Source organism: Lithobates pipiens, unplaced genomic scaffold, assembly GCF_037356315.1.
Source record: "Lithobates pipiens isolate NorthernLeopardFrog02 unplaced genomic scaffold, aLitPip1_a1.2 Scaffold_13, whole genome shotgun sequence".
Lineage (NCBI taxonomy): Eukaryota > Metazoa > Chordata > Amphibia > Anura > Ranidae > Lithobates > Lithobates pipiens.
This window is the reverse complement of record NW_027507718.1, coordinates 53,884,591-53,908,472: the sequence shown is the minus strand read 5'-3', so window position 1 is coordinate 53,908,472 and position 23,882 is coordinate 53,884,591. Positions and strand designations below refer to the sequence as shown.

At 44.1% G+C, this 23,882-nt stretch overlaps 1 protein-coding gene across 2 annotated transcripts in view; it reads left to right on the top strand.

The window, feature by feature from the left end:
* TTC39B (tetratricopeptide repeat domain 39B) overlaps window positions 1-23,882 on the top strand; it is a 196,370-nt gene that overhangs the window by 143,896 nt on the left and 28,592 nt on the right. For both annotated transcript variants that reach the window (XM_077475121.1, XM_077475122.1), the window contains 3 exons: window positions 3,255-3,322; window positions 3,401-3,460; window positions 4,719-4,880. In XM_077475121.1, the coding sequence (XP_077331247.1) occupies window positions 3,255-3,322; window positions 3,401-3,460; window positions 4,719-4,880 (290 nt within the window). The remainder of the gene's footprint in view (window positions 1-3,254; window positions 3,323-3,400; window positions 3,461-4,718; window positions 4,881-23,882) is intronic.

The following is a 23,882-nucleotide window of genomic DNA, read 5'->3' as shown; positions in this document are numbered from 1 at the left end:
TAAATAAAAGAAAAAAAAAATGATTTCTAGGTTTAAGCAAAGAGCATCTTTTAATATTATGACTGGTACAGTACATGTAAAATGTCTTTAAAATGCACAACAAATGTTGTGTATTAGATTAGAGACAAGGTTAACAGTGCAGCAATACCTATAATGTATAGTATTTCTCAAACTTTTTTCAGTCAAGGCACCCTTTAAAATATGGACAGTCTCAAGGTTCCCCATTCTAAAATGTAAAAAAAACTATTCTAACAACTTTACATAATGCAGCAACATCCACATGTAGATCACCCAACGTTAGAGTAGTGTTAATTTTGTCGACTAAAACATATTAGTCAACTAAATGAATACTATTTTAGTCCAAGACTAAAATGGGACTAAAGCTAAAATAGCATTTTAGTCAAAAGACTAAGACTAAAACTAACGGACCTCAATTTCCGGGAGGCCATCATAGGACATCCTCCTCTGTGCACACGCCCCGCGCGTGCCCTGCGGGGTGCGCTGTGATCACAGAGTCAGGGAGACTCGGCTGATCACCGATCCTAGTAAGGGGCCGATCCCAGCCTCTTACCATGTGATCAGCTGTCAGCCAAGGACAACTGATCACATGATGTAAACAAAAGCTTGGTGATCGTTTTTTTTTTCTCCTCACGTTGACAGTGCCAGTGCCACCTGTCATTGTCACCTGCCAGTGCCACCTATCGGTGCACACTAGTGGTGCCAATCAGTGCCACCTAGCAGTGCTGCCCATCACTGCCACCCATCAGTGCCCTTCACTGCCACCTATCGGTGCCCATCACTGCTGCCTCATCAGCATACATCAATGAAGGAGAAAAAAAATTACCTGTTTGCAGGTGTTTTTAGAACAAAATATAAAAATATAAAAAATGTTTTTTTTTTTAAATTCAGCCTTTTTCAAAACCCCAGAGGTGATCAAATACCACCAAGAGAAAGCTCTATTTGTGGGGAAAAAAATGATAAAAATGTAATTTGGGTACAGTGTTGTATGACTGCGCAATTGTCATTCAAGCTGCAACAGCGCTGAAAATTGGTTTAATTGGTCTGGACGGGAGGGGGGTTTAAGTGCCCAGTAAGCAAGTAGTTAACTAATGCATTATAATTGAATTACACCCATTAGATTTTAGATGACTAAAATGAGTTTTAGTTGACTAAAATGTACTGGAGATTTAGTCGACTAAAAATGACTAAAACTAACACAATTGCAGAACACTAAAATGGGACTAAAACTAAAATCCCATTTTAGTCCTAAAACTTAGGCCCCATACACACTATTAGATTTTCTGCAGATTGTCTTCAGATTTACCAAAACCATATAATATGAAGTCAACCCTTAAGAGTTTCAGTATGTATGCAATCAGGCAGGCCCTTGCACTACATGGTTTTGGTAAATCTAAAGACAAAAAATCTGCAGAAAATCTATTAATGTGTATGGGGCCTAAGACTAAAATGAAATCGAAATTTGCCAAAATTAACACTGCGTTACATGTGATTTATTCTTCTAAAGTAAATACACTTTTGCACACTGGTACTGACTAGTATTCCAATCTTGTTCTTTTCCCTCAATTTTTCTCCATCAGTCAGCTAATGTCACCCCAGTGCTGAGGGAGAGGGGCACAGGAGGGTCAAACAAGGATGCTGTGGATGCAACAGACATCTTTTGTATTCCCTGATGACGTCATTAGTTGTTTTGATGCCCGTATCTAAAAAGTCATAATGGTGCATGATGAAAACCCATGGCTTTGTGTATTTAAAAGTCAGGCTGCATCCACCTGCTGGCTTGTATACAATTCTTTTTATCAATGTTTAGGCAGAGAATACACTTTACTTTCTATTTAACATCCCTGCCTTTTGCATGCCATCTGTTGATTCCAAGATATTGACTTGTAGTGTTGGTGCAAATGAAAACTAAGCCATTATATAATTAGATGGATTAAGTACATGCATATTTCAACTTCTCCTTTTGTTCTGGGAGTCTCAATGTGTGTTGCCCGTGCCAATTAGTTCTACTGCAGTTCTACTTTTCTTTGTTATTCTTGAAACAACCCCCAGGGTCATTTTAATAACACATTCAACTGTCACGGTTTCTAATTTAATGCAATGTCAGTCTTGCTAGCTGGTGTCAGATAAATATACCTACAGACTTGAGTGACTTTTGTCACTCCAATTGGCTTCAGCAAGGTGACAATGTTGTCAGTCATGACCATTTACCAGCCTCTGAGGTGAAACTGGTTAGAAAACCTTTTTCAATTTCTATTTTGTGTCCCCTGACATCTGACTGCCATTTAAAATTTGTAGGCACATTGAAGTAGGCTGGGTGACGATCAACATGTTTATGGTCATACACTGAATACATCAGGCGTACCCAGCTATCTAGTTGGAGAACTAGCAATTGGTCCTGTTGGAATTTTCCAGCCAATTATTGAAGCCTAATTGAAGCTTCAGCTCGAATATGAAAAAGGACATTGGGGTGCAGCAAACTAGTAAGAGTGTCAAGCCCCACCTTATAGTTTTCATTTTAAATTCCCCAACCCTAGTAGAAAATCCTTTCCTTGTGTGCTGCAAACAGGACCACCGTACTCTGTGAGAGGAGTAGTCTTCTCTGCAGTAGTCTGGCATGTCCTCTAAGGGAAACCTAGAACTCCCCAATCAGCAACATTTGCTGAGGAGAGCAAGTGTGGCTGATTGGAAAGTTGTTGGTCGGACTAAAAGGTTTGTCACAACTTTTGGTTTTCTTTGTAAATCTTCTTCAGGCCCAGAGCAAAATTACTTGTTGTGTGCAGTTTACACAAGGAAAGGCTTTTGTACTAGGACTGGTGGTGGGGAAAAAAACAAAACAAAAGGAGGTGGGACTTGGCTCCTGTACTGTTTTATTCGAGCTGAAGCTTAATTTAGGAAACCCTTTGAGTTTTTATTGCTGTCGTTCTCACCATTGGGGAGATTCACGCCTCTGTTCTAGAGACCATTGTCTCAGAAAGTGAGGGAAAATCCAAAATTTTTTAATCCTCACCAGAGCAAGACATAAGGAAAAAATCTTTAATAGAAACACCTGAATAAGTTGAAGTTATAAGCTGATTGACTACCATGCACAGCTGCACCAGATTTTGTATTATCCAGTTTTAGTAAATCAACCCCAATGTTTGAGGGAAATTTTACATGATTAATCACTGTAAGAAATTCAATGGCCCTGTACTACACTTATTAGGCAATCTCTGAATATATCATTTTATTTTTAGGAACTGGTGAAGATAATCTTGAGGAAGCAGAGGCACTTATTGAACCCTACCTTGAGAAGTTCCCAAATGTATGTGATTTATATTGTAAAATACTTCAGGCTACTATAATAAATACAGTAAACTTAGTCATGTTGTTTTCTTCTCAGGGATCTATAATTCTTTTCTATGCTGCTCGAATAGGAGTACTTAAAGGAAACTTTGAACAGGTAATATATTTGTTTTTTTTATTTATTTAATTACAGTTTTGTTTTGCATGCAATATTATTTTAAGAGAAACTTTAATAGGAAAAATGTAGGGAGCATCAATAGGTATCTAATATATTTGTTTTCTGGATTTCATATTTTTAGTTACCGAGTATAGAGATCGGTTCTGGTAGACTTGCTGCATGCTTGATCCAGGGCAGCACCTCAGAAAATACCAAAGCCTAGGCCCCTTTCACACAGGCTGTCAGATCAGTTCTGCCTGTCAGTTTTTTAGGCGGACTTGATCGGACACTCCATTCATCTCTATGGAGCGGAAGATGTCAGTGGTGACATGTCCTCTGACACCCGCTGCTATCCGATCCTCTCTGATCCGATCAAAGCCAGACGGATGGAGGTCCTATTTTCCATCCGTCTGATGGATGGGATCAGATGAAAATGAACAAACGGTCCAATTTCATCTGCACTCCCCATAGAGGAGAGCGAGACTCTGTCCATCTCCACTCTTTTTAGTAAGCAGAGACGGACCTTTCATCTGCCTGCTCAGCGGGGATCAGCGAAGCAATCCCTGCTGAGCAAACTCAGGGGTGCCTGTGTAAAAGGGGCCGAAGACAGATGGGCAGTTAGCATTTTCAGGAACCCCCACCTCCCTCCACATTTGTTAATAGAAATTAAAATTGGTATCAGTGCCATTAGCTTTAATTGAGGAATTTTCTAGAAGTAAAATAAAATGTTGATTAAATGAATGTTTGATGAATACAGTTGCATGTTGAAAACTAAACTGAGACTTATTATTGACAGCAAAATTATATAGTCTGCTGCTTTATAACAGTCAGTTATCCATACTGTATAATGAATGAGCTTTTGAGTGCTATGGGCAATATACTCCTGTGTTTATACATTAACATTAATAAAGCTTGCTGTGGCATGTTCTGGACTGCAAAGATAAACTACACCTCAGGCCCCATTCACCCATTTAAAAAAATACAGTGATAGCGTTTTAAAATCTAGCACTTACTGATGTGAAATAAGACCTGAAACCTGGGTCCCTGTAGATTATATGTAATTTGTCACAGCTGTACTAATACTTTATTCGGTTTTGCATACCCACATGGAGTTGCTGTCATGCAGACAGATGTACATTTTTAAAAGATGAAGTGTCAAGTTCCTGATCTAGACCATTCTTGTTTAGCTTTAGTGGTAAAGGTATGTGATGAATATAATTTTCAATATACAACATGTTTTTTTTTTCTATTTATCAAGGCCCAGATGACATTCCAGCAATGCATTAAGTCTCAGCAGGAATGGAAGCAGATTCACCACTTATGTTACTGGGAGCTGATGTGGTGCTATTCCTTCCAACAGGACTGGCTCCAGGCATATCGCTATGCTGACCTCCTCAGCAAGGAAAGCAAGTGGTCTAAGGTATGTAATGCTATGCTGTTAATATCACACATATAGTGATGGATGTAGGTATTGATCGGTAATTGCTCGTACAAATTATATTTACTTCCATTGCAGTGAAGTGTCTAAGCGGAAGCTCTGTGTGTGCATGTGCATATATGTGTTGTATATATTATTTGAGTGGTGCTAATAATAACCAATCTGTGCTTTTTATTCTCATCACTAGTTGCACACCGTCTAAATATTAAATCAAGTCAGTAGTGAATTTCCATCAGTAAAATAGTAATAAAAAGGGTGCACATGTCCAGCTCAGGTGCCTGTAATTATTACAGCAGCAATACTGTCATATAATTATGATCGGCTTTCATGTGTTAATATCACACAAGGAATAAGCAGTTGACAGATGGTGAGAAGTCCCAGAAAACACAGATGGTATTCCTGCTGTGATACAGAGTTATACACCCCACACCAAAGTCCATGCGTCACACTCCCCTTCGGAGTTCACACTCACCAGAGAGATGAACACAGCAGACATAGATATGTTAACCACGGCTATCCACAGCGTCATGGAAGGTGTCACAGCATATCCTGAAATCCCCACCGGTTAGAAAAAAGGCACATATAGCGTAATTCAGTTTTCTCTCTCAATTTATTGAATTTCCAGGTGAAGGTATTCCATAAAAAAATCATCAGTCAACCAGTTTTAAACTATCTAGGCAAAAAACAAGTGTTCCAAACAGCCCAGGAGATAGTGAGACTCGCACACTATAGGAAGGCAGCGTCCACCGCTTACTTCCTGGCTTGTCTCATCCTGGTTGGGAGCGCACTCTTCACTGCCGGCCGCAGTAAGGTCCTGTACTGGCGCGTTTTGTCATCACAACTTCCTCTGAGGGCATTATGGTGCAGCATCCCGGCTTTATATACCAACAAAACCAAACAATATGTAAACATTAACCCTACAGGTGCACGCTCGCAACACACACCCACAGAATACATATTATACTATGGATATAATCCTGTTGTAACTACTGCAAGACATAAATAACCTTAGACATAATCTGCATACATTAAACATTGTACATTCTTAGTAACGAATTTCCAATATAAAACCTAGCCTCATCATTCCATTCATAATACAAAGAAGTAGAGTCTATATTTAAAGCCCATTCTACCCTTAGCCCCTAAGTTTATTTATAGAAAGGCCCAATGGCAGCTGGTGCTCCTCAAAACATTTTTTTGGGGGGGGGGTGGTAGGGTGCAAACAAACTTAAAAATTCTGAAAAAAACCCCCATCAGTCGCAGCCTCACTGTGCCCATCAATTGCCTCTACTGTGCCCATCAATTGCCGCCACTGTGCCCATCAATTGCTCCCACTGTGCCCCATCAAACGCAGCCACTGTGCCATATAAAATGCTGCCAGTGTGCCTCCCACTGGCCCGCCGTCTGCAATTGCCTGTCTCTTCTCCCGTCCTCTGCTATGATTGGATGCCTGCCGTTTCAGCCAATCAGGTGACAGGTAACAGAGCCAAGCACCTGATTGGCGGAGAGGCGGTTTAATGTTAGTAAAGCGAACATTCATTTGCTTTTCTAACACAGCTGAGTGACCTGTGAGCGCCCAGCATGGAGCTTGGAGGTCAGGGGGCCGGGCACCTGAATAGGGGGTGGCAGCGGCGGCCATAGATAGATTCATGCGAATCTATCTATTGGTGATAGAGCGGGGAGCAGGAGAGAGGGGGCACGGGCTTCCAATGTAGGAGACAGAGTAGTAAAGGGAGTCTTAGGTCCTCCCTCCAGACCATCCAGCTTTTGGGACAAAGATGGCTTCTATGCATGCCAAAAATGCAAGCCGTGCAGAGAAGTGGTGGCCCCTGTGAAAGGAATGGTCAAATTTACTTCAACAGTTACATAGTCAGTCAGGTTGAAAAAAAGACACAAGTCCATCCAGTACAACCACAACAGTGAATCACATGGAATTTGAAATAAAGGAATTAATGACGTGCAATATTACACACGTGGTGTATGTATTGAAGTGCCCATGTGGGCTGATGTATGTGGACGGCATTAAAAGACCGCTGAGGGTCCGTATTGCTGAACATATACAGAACATAAAACTCTGGTTTAACCGCTTGACCACCGGCTCCTGTACTTTTACATCGGCAGAATGGCATGGCTGGGCAAAGTAACGTACCCATAAGTTACTTTGCATTTCCTGCCGTGTGTGCACACCTGCCGCGCGCTCCTTGAACGTGCCTGCAGGACACCCATGATCGCGTCACAGAGCTGAAAAACGGGGAGATGCTGATGTAAACAAAGCATCTCCCCGTTCTGCCTAGTGACAAGACACCGATCATCTGCTCCCTGTCATCGGGAGCAGCGATCAGTCGTGTCACTGCATGTCGTGTCACTGCTAGCCCATCCCCCAGACAGTTAGAAACACTCCCCAAGACCCATTTAACCCCTCCCCGCCCCTAGTGGTTAATCCCTTCACTGCCAGTGACATTTTTACAGTAATCAATGCAATTTAATAGCATTGATCGCTGTATTAATGCCAATGGTCCCAAAAATGTGTCTAAATTGTCCATAATGTCGCAGTCACGATAAAAAATGCTGATCGCTGCCATTACTAGTAAAAATGCCATAAATCTATCCCCCTATTTTGAAGACGCTATAACATTTTCACAAACCTGGTTTATACTGGTAATTCCTTACTAAGAATGTACAATGTTTAATGTATGCAGATGTAAAGGTTATTTATGTTTCGCAGTAGTTACAACAGAATGATATCCATACTATAATATATATGCCGTGGGTGTGTGTTATGAGCGCGCACTTGTAGAGTTAATGTTTACATATGGTTTTGTTGGTATATAAAGCCGGGACACCACGCCGTAAGGCCATGCCCTCAGAGGAGTTTTTGATGATGAAACGCATCAGTAAGTGACCTTACAGTGACCGGAAGTGATGAGTGTGCTCCACGACCAGAAAGTAAGTGGTGGGCACTGCATTCCTTTAATGTGAGAGTCTCACTATCACCTGGGCCGTTTGGAACGCTTGTTTTTTGCCTAAATAGTTTAAGACTGTTCGATGATTTTTTTTTATGGAATACCTTCATTTGGAAATTCAATAAATTGAGAGAGAAAATGGAATTACGCTAATTGAACATTTTTTCTGTTCGAGAATCAGTGGGGATATCAAGATATGCTGTGACACCTTCCATGATGCTGTGGATAGCTGTGGTTGACATATCTATGCCTGATGTGTTCATCTCTCTGGTGAGTGTGAACCCTGAAGGGTAGTGTAACGGACGGACTTTGGTGTGGGGTATATAACTCTGTATCATAGCAGGATTACCATCTGTATGTTCTGGGACTTCTCACCATCTGTCAACTGCTTATTCCTTGTGTGACACATGAAACCTGATCATAATTTTATGACAGTACCGCTGCTGTAATAATTACAGGCACCTGAGTTGGACTTGTACATCCTTTTTATTACTATTTTACTGATTGTCTTGTGCATTTGCATTTTTTAAGCGGCAGCTGTTTTATATGTTGTATGCAGTATTGATACTTAACTGTTGCATCTTTATTGCTATAAAACATACCCAATAAAAAGGCCTAATGCCCTGTACACACAGTTGGACTTTCCGACTGAAAATGTGCGATCGGATAATGTTGTCGGAAAATCCCAGCGTGTGTGGGCTCCATCTGACTTTTTCCGTCTGAATTTCCGACACACAAAGTTTAAGAACCGGATTTAAAATTTTCCGACAACAAAATCTGATCGTTTAAATTCTGATCGTGTGTAGATAATTCCGACAGACAAAGTGCCACGCATGCTCAGAATAAATTACAAGACGAAAGCTATTGGCTACTGGCCTCTTTATAGTCCTGTCGTATGTGGTTTACGTCGCCTCGTTCTGAACGATCGGATTTTCCCGACAACTTTGTGCGAACGTGAGTATGCAAGACAAGTTTGGGCTAAAATCCGTCTGAAAAAATCTGACGGATTTTGTCATCGGAATGTCCGACCGTGTGTACAGGGCATAATAGGCCAAAATGTACATGTATTTGGTAAAATAAATCCCAATGAGTTTAAATCAATTGGTTTGCGTGAAAGTTATAGTGTCTACAAACAATCATGTGTATATATAATGGCATATTTATGTTTTTTTTACTGCTAATGGCCCTATCAGTGACTTTATAGCAGGACTGTGATAGTGCTGTGAGCAATGTGATACTAACTGACGCTGGGGGGTAACTGAAATCACTGTCACCAATATATACAGTGATCAGTGCTAATGCCCCTTTCACACTTGTACGACTTGTCCTGTGCCAGTTTTTGCTCCCTGCTTTGCAGGGAGAAGAAATGGCACATCGCCACTGTCAGAAGATAGCTCTGTGTTTAGCTACACAGGTCTCTCTTCTGTCATTCGCTCAGCCAATCAGCGAGCGCCAGACATAAATCCATTGTTTTGAGACCTGCTGATCGGCTTTTGCTGCAGCGAATGGCAGCACAGCTGGGGTGGCAGGAGAGCGCGAGCCCCTACCCGGAAGAAGTGTATCACGTATATGTATGTGATCCAGTGCAGAAGACCACAGTATATCTGTGGGTAGGCAGTCCCCAAGTGGTTGAATCAAAGAATGACTACCAGAGGAATATGTTTTCATGGGTATCATATGTTCATTACCATTGCTTTTGAAACATTGTTTTGTTTTATTGTCTAGAGTTCCCCTTAACCAGAATCATTGCAGTTTTCTAAAGTAGGTCAGTTACTGGGTGATTATGGAGACGTTTATAAGAGCAGTTTGCTTCAAGAACTGCTAGCAATCAGGCCTCCATTTGTATTAGATGGCTGGGATGACCAGAGGCATACTGTGATTATTCATCCCAGGAAGGTCTGAAATGCCCGACCTTCAACTGACAAAGGACACAAACTGAACATTTAATGTGCTTTGTATACTCAAAAGGGTTGATGATCTGAGTGCATTTAAACTCTCTTCAGTGTTTGTTGTGGACAGATACCAAAACACAGCAGATGATTGTTTCATTAAAGGTTTATTCTACAGCAATATCTCAGCATGAAGTAACAAAATCACTCAGACTGTTTGGTTTTACTTTTGTAAACATTTTGAAACATTTGTTTGTTTTGTCTTAAAGTGATACTAAAGTCTATTTTTTTGTGTGTTTTTTTTAGTTTAAAAATAACAAACGTGTCATACTTACCTACTCTGTACAGTGGTTTTGCACAGAGCAGCCCAGATCCACCACTTCTCTTGTCCCTCACTTGTGCTCCTGGCCCCTCCCTTCTGCTGAGTGCCCCCATAGCAAGTTATGGGGACACCCAAGCTGAGCCGCTGCTCTGTGTGTCCATTCAGACATTGAGCCACACCTTGGACCCACTCCCCCTTTCCTCATTGGCCCACAGACTTTGACAGCAGCGGGAGCCAATGGTGCTCCACTGCTGTCTCAGCCAATGAGGAGGGAGAGTCCCAGACAGCTGAGACTCTCGTTCAACATCACTGGATCGAAGGGGGCTGAGGGTGGCTGCTGCGCACATTAGTAGGTTTTATTATCCTAATGCATAGAATGCATTAAGATAAAAAAACCTTCTCACTTTAGAATCACTTTAAAGCGGTTTTAAACAAAAAAACAAAAATATAATATAATATATTGCAGCTTACCAATAATAAGATGTGGTGGCTGCATTTTTTTTTTTTTAAAGGCTTTCTTCCCTCTGTTTTTACCTGATGATCTGGCCAGTGCCCCCACTGTGGATGAAGGAGCACAGGGGTACCTTTGAACAACCATGTCAGTATTGTGGAGGGTGGAGGAGGTAGGGGAGTGTTAGAAGCACTAGCCAATTTTTTTTTTTTTTCTTTCTTTTGGGATAAAAGTTTTACATGAATAAATAAAAGCTGATCATTTTAAGCAACACTGTCAGTGGTAAATGGGTTGACTTGACACTAAATGCTGTAATAATACATTTACAAAAACTACAGACTTACTGAATAAATCACTAGGTGAAAATAAAAGAAAGCCCAAAAAGGAAACAAATGCAGTCAACACATCTAAGAATTGGTAAACTGCAATATAATGTTTCCTTTTGGGTTTATTACAGCTTTAACCATATTTGTTCAGTAGATCCAAGCAAGGGAACCTAGTTTATGAGAAATATTCTATTCCTTTGCTTTTATTGTGTCCAGATCAACTGTAGACTCCTGGGCATAATCATGATATTCTACTGTATACTGGTTAAATACCTGTGTTGGCATACATGCTACATGTATCTGCTGAGATTACCTTGATATACATTGTAATATAGAAATAACAAAGCATAAATAAACACTTTATTTTTACAGAACATATTTATTAAATGTGCCAGACCAGATAAGTATTGCCTGCACCATACAGAGGTCAGCTGTAATGTCCCTTGGCGAAAGTGAGAGGAAATGTCACCTTGATAACTGACGTGAGAACAGCTCACCCATTTTAGGAAACTTACCCTTGAGACTATTTCAGTGACTGCTGTAAAATGTTAAAGCCTGGTACATACTTGGGCTTTTTCCCGTTCAACTTAGCAGGACTCTGGCAAAGCTGCTATACTAACTATGCAATGTTAGTACAGTGGGGGGGGGGGGCTTTGGTGAACATCAAGGGTAATTGTACTGAGGACAAGACTGTGGAGGATGGCAGTACAGGGGGGTTCAGAGCAGCGGGGAAGGTGGGGAATCTGTTTGCAAAGTTAAATCCCCTTGTGGCTCCCCTGCAGCATCCAAAGACGGTAGGTGAGGAAGAGAAGCCGGCAGCTGCAGTGAAGCCACAGGGAATCAGTACTGTGAGGGTCAATCTGTGGTGCTGTGGGGATCAGCTGGATTACTCCTGATGTCAAGTGTGTGACAGGGCACATTCTTCAGGATCCGCCACTGATTTTGTGCAGTCAGACAATAGAGATATCTTTTGGTGTATGTACAGTTGAAACAATCTATTATTAAAATGGTTCTAAACGTTGAGGTTTTTTTTTTTACCTTCATGCATTCTATGCATGAAGGTAAAAACAAAAGTATGCAGCTTCCCCCACAGCCCTCCCAATAATTACCCGAGCAAGATCGCAATCCAGCAATGTACAAGAGAGTGGCTGCTCTCCTAAATCTGACTCCTCATTGACAATCACAGACAGTGAGGAGGGAGCGGTGGAGTGGGGCTGAGCCCTATTCTTTGTGTCTTATGGGCAAACAGAGAGAGACACGGGAGCTAGCATGGTAGGAGTTCCCCCATAGCAAGCAAGCTTCTTGCTATGGGGGCACTCAGAAAAAAATAGAAGATAGGCGCACCTGCATGGGGATCTGAGAAGAGGAGGATCGGGGCTGCTCTGTGCAAAACCATTACACAGAGCAGGTAAGTCTAAGATGATTGTGTGTGTTTTTTTTTTTCTTTTTCTTTCTTATTTAACCTTTTAATATCACTTTATTAAATATCAATTTAACCACTTCAGGCCTGGAAGGATTTACCCACTTGCTGACCAGGCCATTTTTTTTGTGTTGTGTTGTTTTAACCGCTTGCCGACCAGCCGCCGCAGTTGTACTGCGGCAGAATGGCACAGCAGGCGAATCGCCTTGGGAAGGATAAAAATAAAAGGAGGAATGAATTCCACCTAATAGTATAGGAGATGAAGGAAAATCATGGGTAGGTTATAGAACAGTAGTATAATGTTTATTATAGATTTTTCAAGAATTAAAAACAGAGAAATATGAATATCCTTCCTAAATTAAGAGAGGTTGGGAAATGATTAATGTATGTATGTGAATAAATAATATGTAATGTAATACTTTGACCTCCTTTGAATATAAATAAAGAATATATAAAAAAAAAAGCCCTTTTTTTCCTATAACTAGAGCTTTCTTTTGGTGTTATTTGATCACCTCTGCTTTTTTTTGTTTTTTTTTGTTTTTTTGCTGGAAACAAAAAAAAGACTGTCAATTATGAAAAAAATAAAACATTTTTTTACTTTCTGCTAAAGAACATACCCAGTAATTAAAAAAAAAAAACAACACTACTTCATAAATTTAGACCAATATGTATTCTGCTACATATTTTTGGTAAAAAACAAAACAAAAAAACAATAAGTGTATATTGATTGGTTTACGCAAAAGCTATAGAGCCTACAAAATAAGGGAAAGATATATGGCATTTTTATTATTATTTTTTTTTTTTACTAGTAATGGGTGTGATCAATGATTGTTAGCAGGATTGACACGGACAGATTGGACACGTAGCTGACATTTTTGGCACTTTTTGGGAACCATTGACATTATTACAGTGATCAGTGCTAAAAATATGCATTGACATTGTACTAATGACTTTGGCAGGGAAGGGGTTAACATCAGGGGCAATCAAAGGGTTAAATGTGTTCCCTCAGTGTGTTTATAACTGTGTGGGGGATGGGCTACTTGGGACAACACACAGATCCGTCTTCAGAGCATCTGTGTGTGATCCCCTGTCAGAACAGAGATCTGCCTTGTTTACTATGTCAGATCCCCATTCTGTCACTGCGGGGCACGATCGTGGGCGAGTCCGCCAGACCCGCCGATTGGCTACCCCGCTGGCCAATGGGCATGCACGCTCCCTCAGATTGCTGTGTACAAGCCCGACGTACACCTACGGCGATTTGCACAGCTAAGCAAACCTGCCACAGTATAACTGCGGCGGCTGGTCGGCAAGCAGTTAACAGATGGTGAGACTGACGTGTGAGGGAAACAAAGGTCATCCTATTCCTCTGTAGACTTACTAGTAGGTAATGGGGTCTGCCATTTTGGCATAGCAGGTTTTTTTTTTTCTAGCTTGGTATGTAGAAAGTGGGGATAGAGATTGGACATTTTTAACCCTCTGGGACCTTGTGATTTGTAAAGCTCCACTTAATGGGTAGTTATTTTATTCTTTTATTTAGAGGTTTATTGAGATCCCTGAATTTTCTCCCCAAGCTATGGCAAAGTTATAGAAATCTACAATGTAAATTGTCTTGTACTCATGCTAATGCTGCGATTCCTGAAACTGATACCTTTGAGCCCATACAAAATGAATAGGCTCAAATAGCACTGCAAAGAATTTCCCTGCACGGCTCCTATGTGAACCCAGGCTTGCCATATTGACTTTACTCACTGGTAAAAAAAAAAAAAGGTATCGGTGCAACACTAGTTAAAAGACAATTACAAAGTTATCGAGGAGGTCTAAAAGTAAGTCAGATGTTTAACCTCAGTCCACACTGATTTGGCCAATTTCAGGATAGGCAGCTGGTGTTTGCAGGGAAATAATATGGGGGCTTCCAGTAAGATCAACAATTGGCTGGTTTCAAAAACATGTGGCAAGTGTACTTATGAATTATGAGGAACTTCAAAGAGGACCCATGTGATTAGTTGTTTAAGTTTTCCTGCCACAGCAATATGAAAAACCTATCCAGTAGAACTATAACGGCAATCATTTTAGGCCTTTGTAGGGTGGCCAGTTTCATTTGAGGTATTTTAGTGCCCCATATGAAGGATGAAAATAGAGTGTTAAAGTTGTTGTAATCCTCAGACGTAAAATATGAGCAAAGCATATCCCTCTATAGTGCGTACTTGTTTTAATCCAGAGCACTATGTGTAATTTCTGTCTGCTGCCTTGTTCCTCTGCCATATGCACTAGTCACTTCTGACAAGTTTTCCTGATGTTGAGGAAAAAAGTTGACAGTATAGGGCTCTCCAACACGCAGCCTATGATAGCCTCAGCTCTGTTCCCATGTGCTGTATGAAGAGGGGAGGGTGCCCCCCCCCCCTCCAATCAGCTCTCAGAGCACTCTTGACTGGGCTCTGCAGAGTGTAATTTCAGATCTCTTCCCCCTGTTTTCTGACAGTTCAGACAAGATTCTGGACTTTGAAGAGATGTAGAGAAGAAAAGAAAGCAGATAAACAAATATATAAACAGATTTAATTCATCTCTGTGTATCACCTGAGGTCAGTCAGTTTACAGGCTATAAGTAAAAGTTTACCACCGCTTTAAGTTTCTTAAAAAATGTTTTAATCAAGTTCATTCTGCCTGTGAAAGGCAGCTTAGACCACAAGTGCAGGTTAACTTTAATAGTTTGCAGTATTAGGCCAATGTACTATATAATGGCCTAGGATAAGTCTTTTGAGGTTACAGTCCCTAGGTATTTAAAGAAGGGCACGACAGAGAGGGGACTGAGGTAGAGTGCCCATCAGTGCCACAAAAATAAAAAAAAACCCAGTGGCGATTAACTACCACCAAAAAAAAGCTCCAGCTTTGGGTGCAATGTTGCATGATCGCGCAATTGCCATTCAAAGCATGACAGAGCTAAAAGATGAAAATTGGCCTGTGCAGAAAAGGGGTAAAAGTGCCCAGTAGGCAAGTGGTTGAACAAGCTGCTTGTTGAAAGCCTGCTAGCAACTTGTTTAACCGCTTACCACACGTCTCATGTTCTGGGCGGCCAAAATATGACGTCCGTCCATTTAAACAGGGCATATGTGTAATCGCGTGCGCGCAGCCTTGTACCTTCCATGGCGGCGTGTCACAGAGACACCGCTTGCCAACAAGTGGGGTGAACAGCCATTGGGCATGGCTGTTTACCACGTGATCAGCCGTGCTGAAGTCACGGCCCATCACAGATGGTACCGCCCCACTTTGCACGGCACATGCGCGCTGTGCGTGCACATCAGTGGCGGTGTGTTTCCCGGGAACATGGCTCGTCACTGACGATAGTAAACAGCCATTGGCCGGTGGCTGTTTACCATGTGATGGGCTGTGATCCTTTCACAGCCGATCACTAAATGTAAACACAGTACCTGTCACAGTTCATCTGAGTACCCGAGTACCTGTCACAGTTCATCTGAGTACCCGAGTACCTGTCACAGTTCATCTGAGTACCCGAGTACCTGTCACAGTTCATCTGAGTACCCGAGTACCTGTCACAGTTCATCTGAGTACCCAAGTACCTGTCACAGTTCATCTGAGTACCCGAGTACCTGTCACAGTTCATCCGAGTATCGAGTACCTGTCACAGTTCATCCGAGTACCTGTCACAGTTCATCCGAGTACCTGTCACCGTACTTCAGAGTACCCGAATACCAGTAACCAACCCATCAGAGTACCCGAGTATCTATCTGTAGCCCATCAGAGTACCCAAGTACCTATCTGCAGCCCATGCCTCATAGAATATACGTTGGGGTGTCTGCTTTCCAAAATAGGGTTTTCTGAGTAATTCCAATGTCCTGGTGCTCCAGGGCCTTCAAAAGTGTGATAGGTAGGAATGAAATGAGAATGCCTGAAGGTACTACTTCAATGTTGGGCCTCTGTATGTGGCCAGGCTATATAAAAGTTTGACACATGTGATATCGCCATACTCGGGAAGAGTAGCAAAATTTAGTTTGGGGTGTAATTTTTGCTATATACATGCTATCTGTTAGAAATATCTTATTATTGACAACTTTGTGTAAAAAAAAAAAAAATAGGATTTTTTGTACTCACCGTAAAATCCTTTTCTCTGTAATTCACCGACCGACACAGCTCCTCTCTGTAACAAATGGGTTGTTAGCCTTATCACTAGGAGAATACTAGGCATAGTTGTAATGCAACACTCAAAACTCTTAGTTCCCACCCTGCAAAGCAGCATCAGTACGTCAACAAGCAGTATAACGTAAGGATAAAAGGAGGGGCAGGTGCTGTGTCGGTCGGTGAATTACAGAGAAAAGGATTTTACGGTGAGTATAAAAAATCCTATTTTCTCTTATATTCACCGACCGACACAGCTCCTCTGTGTAACAAATGGGACGTCCCCAAGCAGTGCCAAAACGAGGGGTGGGAAAAACAGCATAAAAACTTCACCATGGCAAGTGGGAACTAGTGAAACTAAACCCACAAAAAAACAGCAGTGCGTGGAAAACCACCACAAAAAAACAGGGTATCCTCAACAGGAATGATCCCCAAGACCGCACCAAACTGCGGAAGTAATGCAACAGTGCATTAGCATAACAGTACTGAGTTTTTATCAAAAATCCAGGAAAAAATATCTATTGCATATTCATTTGCAACTACACGGCCGCCTGCAAAACTTTGTGGCCAAAACAGGCATCAGCCGATGCACTGACGTCTACCTTTATAGAACTTGGTAAACATGTGGCCAGACGACCAGGTCGCCGCCTTACACACCTGAGCGACGCTTGGTGTCGGAAGGCCCAAGACATTCCGATTGCCCTTGTGGAGTGGGCCGTTACCGGAAAGGGGGGCAGCTGCCCCTTCAAGTCATAGGCTTGTACTGCAATCTGTCTGATCCACCTGGAAATGGTGGCTGACGAGACCGCCATGCCTTTCTTTGGACCAGCCACCGAAAAAAACAGTGAGTCTGACTTCCGAAAGGGAGCCGTGGCAGACAAATACACCTTCAGAATCCTAACCACGTCAAGAGCGTGAAGGGCCACCTCCTTAGGGTGCTTCGGCTTAGGACACAGATGGTAATACAATGTCCTCATTGATATGAAAAGCTGAGACTACTTTCGGTAGAAAGGACAGTTGCGGATGCAACCCCACCTTATCTCTGTGGATAACCAGATAGGGCGACTTGCAGGACAAGGCTGCCAGTTCTGAAACCCTCCTGGCCGATGTGACGGCCACTAGAAAAAACACTTACTGGGAAAGAGTCAACAGGGGAATCTCCCTGATATTTTCAAATGGCGGTTTTTGAAGCGCCTACAACACCAGGTTCAAATCCCATGGGGGTAACGGTGGACACACCGGAGGGACTACATGTCGTACCCCCTGAACGAAGGTACTCACTAAGGAGTGCGATGCCAGGGGTCGTTGAAAAAAGACAGATAAGGCTGAGATTTGCCCTTTGATGGTGCTTAATGCCAATCTCTGGTCAACTCCTTGCTGGAGAAACAGCAGAATTCTGGATATGGAAAAGGCGCGCAGATGCCACCCTTTCTCCTCACACATGGAGATGGCCTTCCAGGTATGATGGTATATCTTCCGAGAAGAAGATTTCTGTGCTCTCAACATAGTTGGAATCACCAAGTCCGACAGACCCTGGTACCTCAACACCTGGCTCTCAATAGCCATGCAGTTTAAAGCCAGCAATGGTAAAGCAGGATGGAGAATCGGACCTTGAGACAGAAGGTCCTCTCGCAGCGGCAGTCGCCAGGGAGCATCTGCCACCAGACGCACCGGGTCTGCGTACCAAGGATGCTGAGGCCAATCTGGGGCAACCAGTATCACTGGCATCCCCTCGGCTTCCACTCTGCGAAGCAGACGTGGCAACAGTTTCAGTGGAGGAAAGGCATATATCAGCTGGTACTGATCCCACGGAGCCACCAGCACGTCTGACGCGTCGGCCCATGGATCCCTTGTCCTGGACACGAATCTTGGCACCTTCCGATTGAGACGGGAGGCCAGTAGATCCACGTCTGGTGTGCCCCACTTTAGGCACAGCAACCTGAATATCTCCGGATGCAATGCCCATTCTCCTGGGTCCAGCATCTGTCGACTCAGATAGTCCGCCTGTCAGTTCTCCACTCCCAGGATGTAAATGGCCGACAGGGCCGGTACGTGTCGCTCTGCCGACCAAAGTATGTGAGCAACCTCCCGTGCAGCGGCTGAGCTTCTTGTTCCCCCTTGGTGATTGACGTACGCCACAGCCATGGCATTGTCTGACTGTATTCTGATCGGATGCCCCTGAAGTCTCATCGACCATGTGTAGAGGCACAGGCTGATCGCTCTCAATTTGAGCAGATTGATCGGCAACTTGGATTCTTCCATCGTCCAGAGGCCCTGAGCCGACTGAACCCCCCATCACTCCACCCCAGACGGATAGACCGGCGCCCGTTGTGATCATCGTCCATTTCAGAGGAAGGAACAATTTTCCGGACTGAATCACTGGGGATCTCAACCACCAGATCAGTGAGTCTCTGACTGACTGGCTCACTTGGAGCTGTCGATCCAGGAACAACTGAGATTTGTCCCGTTTTGTCAAAAACTCCTTCCCCAGTACTCGCATGCAAAAGCGGAGCGACGACCACTTGCGGTTCATCACCAGTTTTACCGCGGATCTGAGAGTCTGCAATTTGAAGGGAGAAAAATTGGAGTCCAACAGCAAGCCTAGGTACTCCAGATGCTGGGTCGGCACCATCACCGACTTTTTGAGGTTCAACAGCCACCCAAATTCTTGCAGGTTCTGTATGGTGATTGCCACATCCTCCTCTAATTCTGAGGCGGAAGATGCTCTCAGGAGGAGATCGTCTAGGTATCCCACGATCGCGATCCCACGTTGTCGCAGCAATGCCAAAACTGGAGCCAGTACCTTGGTAAAGACTCGGGGGGGGCTGATGCCAGACCAAAAGGAAGAGCCACAAACTGGTAGTGGGCTTCCCCGACTGCAAAGTGCAGAAACTTTTGATGCCAAAGGCATATGGGTATGTGCAGGTACGCATCCTGGATGTCTAAGGACGCTACGGAGTCCCCTTGATGGAGTCCAGCGACTACTGAGCGAACTGATTCCATTCTGAACCTCTGCACTTTCACAAAGTGATTGAGGGCTTTTAGTACCCCTCCCTTCTTGGGAACCACAAACAGCTTTGAGTGGAATCCCTGGAAGCGTTCCGAGTCCGGAACTAGTACAATCACCCCGCGATTCAGCAAATCCCTTACCGCCCCCAACAGGGCCTCCCTGCGAACCGGGGATATGGGTATGCTGGAAGAGAAGAATCTGTTTGGCGGCCAAGAGAGAAACTCTATCAGATCGCAGACCCATTGGTCGGATAACCGGGAGGACCACCGGGCTGCAAACTCCCGAAAGCGACCCCCCCACCTGAGACATGGGTGGGGGCAAACCTTCATGCGGTAGCACTTTTATTTGCAGGCTTGTTAGGCTTGCGGTTCCAGGGATGTTTTTGACCGTCTGTGGGTGTCCTGTCGGGCTGGAGACGTTTTGTCGAAGCTCCGGGCGGACGAAAAAGCCGTTTGTGAGCGGAAAAATAGGGCCCTGGCCTACGGCGTGGCTCCTTAGCCATCCTGGCCTGTGGGAGTAGGGTACTTTTACCACCCGTGGCATTTTTAATACTGTCAACTAATGAGGCTCCAAAGAGCCGGTCGCCAAGGAAGGGAAGATCCGTCTGGGCTTTTTTTGGATGCCTGGTCAGCAGACCAGCATCTTAGCCAAATTAGGCGCCTCAGCACCACAGCTGACACTGAGGCCCTGGATAACAGAGGGAGAGTATCCAGGGCCGCGTCACAGACATACTTAAGCCCTTGCACTAGTCGGTCTCCTAGTTCCACGCAGACAGGGGAAGCCCGTTGCTCTCCCAATTCCTGGTGCAAAAGTTTTGCCCACTCAGTGTCTGCGACACAAGTGCTGATGCCAGTACAGGTCGCACAGCTGACCCCACAACCGTAAACCAGGAACGAGCCAATGCCTCGGCCTTCCTGTCCGTGGGATCCGTGAATGCAGGAGTCCCCTCAACCGGGATCGGGGTTACTTTATTTAACCTGGATACTGGGGGGTCCACGACCGGAGGAGCCGACCATTTCTTGAGAAGGCCTTCCTCAAAGGGGTAACGCACCGCCATGTATTTGGGGACCGAAAAGGTCCATTGCCGGCGACCCCATTCCTTGTAAACGAACTTGTCAAAATAAGTCAGATACGGGAACACCTTAGGTGAACGTGCTGGCTTGCGGGACCCAAAAGGGACCGGTACATCAGCAGAGGGATCTGCTGGCTCCTGAATCTTCGGGGTATAACGCACAGCTGTGATAAGTGCTCCAACAAGCGCTTTGTTGCACCTGGACGGGGACTCATTCTCACTGTCCGAACGGTCCTGGTCAGCGTCGTCTGACAAGACAGGGCAGGGGTCACCGGCCTCCGTAGGACCCGAGTCTGCGTCCGAGCTCTCCCCAGAGGATGGGGGGGGGGCAGGGGCTGCTTTTTAGCACCTTTCTTCCCACGCACCGCCTCCATCTTGGCAACGAATTGAGGACCACGGTCAGGGTGTCCATGGGAACTGCGCAGTGCGCAGGTAACCCGGTTGCAATTGCCTGCATTTCGGGGGAAGAAACACCAGTTTCTGAAGCCATGCTGACCCTACCCTGTCTGCCACCCAAAGAGGACTTAGGACAGTGACAGTCCCACCCTCCTTGCTGCCGCTGACTGAGGGGTTCTAACCCGCCAGACTCACCATACTATATAATAGGAAAGCACTGGGAAAATGGCCGCTTGAAGCCCAGAAGACATGCTGCCCTTGCCCACACCTAAAATGTCCGCCAGCCAGCTCCATGAGGGACAGAAACAAAACTGTGGCAGAGACACAGCGCTGTACCGAAAACACAGCCAGACCTCACAGGCACCTCCCGGGAGCTAAATATAGGGGAGAGAAGAGGAGGGACCCCCGAATCGACCTCCCAGGGAATGCCCAGCTGCTCAACCCTGTCGGGGCAGGAAGAGCTGTACTTACCAGTCCTGAAGAGCTGGGAGACATTCCACTGTAGACCTACTCCTAATCAGTACAGGGTAGGCTACTGGCCTCGGCATACTGTGACGCAGACATCAGTAGCCCGGTCATATGTACGCCCCAGAGCATAAAAGCTCACCGACCACCTATGGAGCTGAGGTATGTCGTGGCCTGCCGAGCTGTAGACGCGACCTGCACACGCTCGATGGCCGGACTGGGGAAACTACAAGGATAAGGGTATCCAGCCTGTCACCCAGCCGGCTGTTGATAGTAGATCATAGGATCATTCATCTTGCGCAAAAACCCAAATTTCTGTGTAAAAAAGCACGGACCGATGGGCTTGCAGGGTTCCTAGGTCCTTCTCCTTTGCTAGGCAAAATAAAACTGATGCTGCTTTGCAGGGTGGGTGTTTGTAGCCTGAGGGACCGCCCCCCTGGGTGGAACTAAGAGTTCTGAGTGTTGTATTACAACTATGCCTAGTATTCTCCTAGTGATAAGGCTAACAATTGTTACAGAGAGGAGCTGTGTCGGTCGGTGAATATAAGAGAAAAATGCGTTTTGCTTTTTTTTACACATTATCCAAAAACTTCTGGAAAAAAAATGAACCATTCAAAAGACTCATTACGCCTCATAGATTATACGTTGGGGTGTTTGATTTCCAAAATGGGGTAATTTTGTGAGCAATTTCATTGTCCTGGTGCTCCAGGGCTTTCAAAAGTGTAATAGGTGGTTGAGAAATTAGATGTGTAATTTTTGCTCGTAGAACGCCTGAAGGTGTTACATCAATGTTGGGCCTTTGTATGTGGCCAGGCTAAAAAAAAAAAAAAAATCTTAATGTTCAAAGAATTGTGGGACAAAATTACAACTTAAAAAACTCACCATGCTGCTTACTTAACCCTTTCATGACTAAGCCTATTTTTGGCATTTGGTGTTTACAAGTTAAAATCCATATTTTTTGCTAGAAAATTACTTGGAACCCCCAAACATTATATATATTTTTTTAGCAGAGACTCTAGAGAATAAAACAGCAATTGTTGCAATATTTTATGTCACATGGTATTTGCGCAGCAGTGTTTTAAATGCAACTTTTTGGGAAAAGGGACACTTTCATGAATTTAAAAAAAAAAAAAAACAGTAAAATTAGCCCAATTTTTTTGCATAATGTGAAAGATAATGTTACGCCGAGTAAATAGATACCAAACATGTCACACTTTATAATTGCATGCACTCGTGGAATGACGACAGACTACGGTACCTAAAAATCGCAATAGGAGATGCTTTAATTTTTTTTTACGGTTACCAGGTTAGAGTTACAGAGGAGGTCTAGTGCTAGAATTATTGCTCTCGCTCTGACAATCGCGTCAATACCTCACATGTGTGATTTGAACACCGTTTACATATGCGGGCGTGACTTCCGTATGCGTTTTCTTTGCTGCGTGAGCTCGCAGGGACGACGGGCGCTTTAAAACATTTTTTTTTTTTTTATTTATTTTAAAATTAATAAATTGTTTTTTTTTTTAATTATTTTGATCACTTTTTTTTTTTTTTTCAAATAACAGTTTATTTATTTTTCATGGTCGTAAAACAGAAATAATAGTACAGGCATACAGCAAAAGCAGTAAGGCTCCCAAAATTTGAAGGGCCCACTGCAAAGAGACAGTGCAAAATAACACAGTATTGGGAGGTGCAGCGAGAACAGGCGATCCGACCAGGGGTGCAGAGCGGGATGAGAGACACCAAAAGTCAGACATCCGTGCAGGAAACCAAGAAGCCACCCAGGGTCTGCTGCTTAGCTCATATGCCACATGTAAAACAGTACAAGGACCATCAATAGCATGAACAAGAAAGGTGGAAGAGAGAAGAAGGGAGAGAAACAAAGAAGAAGAAACTGAAAAAGAAAAGGAAATAGAACGCCAGCAGTCTACATCACCACACCCATACCGGTTCGCCATCAATCCTCCAGCAGCCGCCATCTCCCCCAGACCAGGTCATGCTCCACAAGCCTATCCCTCATCCTGGCGGTCATCTTCTCCATGAGCTCAACATCTTTGATCCTGGCGTATAAGGCCTCCCTAGACGGGGGCATTGGATTTTTCCAGTTTAAGGCTATCAGGCAACGGGCCGCTGTCAGGACACATGAGGAGCTTCCGGCCCGGCCTGGCCAGTGCGGGTTGGGACAAGCCTAGTAAGAAAAATTTAGGGGAGTGGGGTACTGAGACGTCAAATAAACGCTGGAGCAGCCTTCGGGTCATGAGCCAGTACGGGGCGATCAGGGGACAGGCCCAGTAAATGTGGAACAGGGAGCCCCGCTCCTTCAGACATCGCCAGCAGCGGTCTGAGGTGGAGAGGTATATTTTGTGGAGTATGTCCGGGGTCTGATACCATAAAAAGAGGATTTTGTAGGAGTTCTCTTTGTACAATGTGCACAGAGAGGACTTCGCCACCTGGCCCCACATCCCCTGCCAAGTCTCAAGGGAGAGCTCCTCACCCAATTCCCTCTCCCAGCGTCTCATATAGGAATGTTTACCCCTCGTTG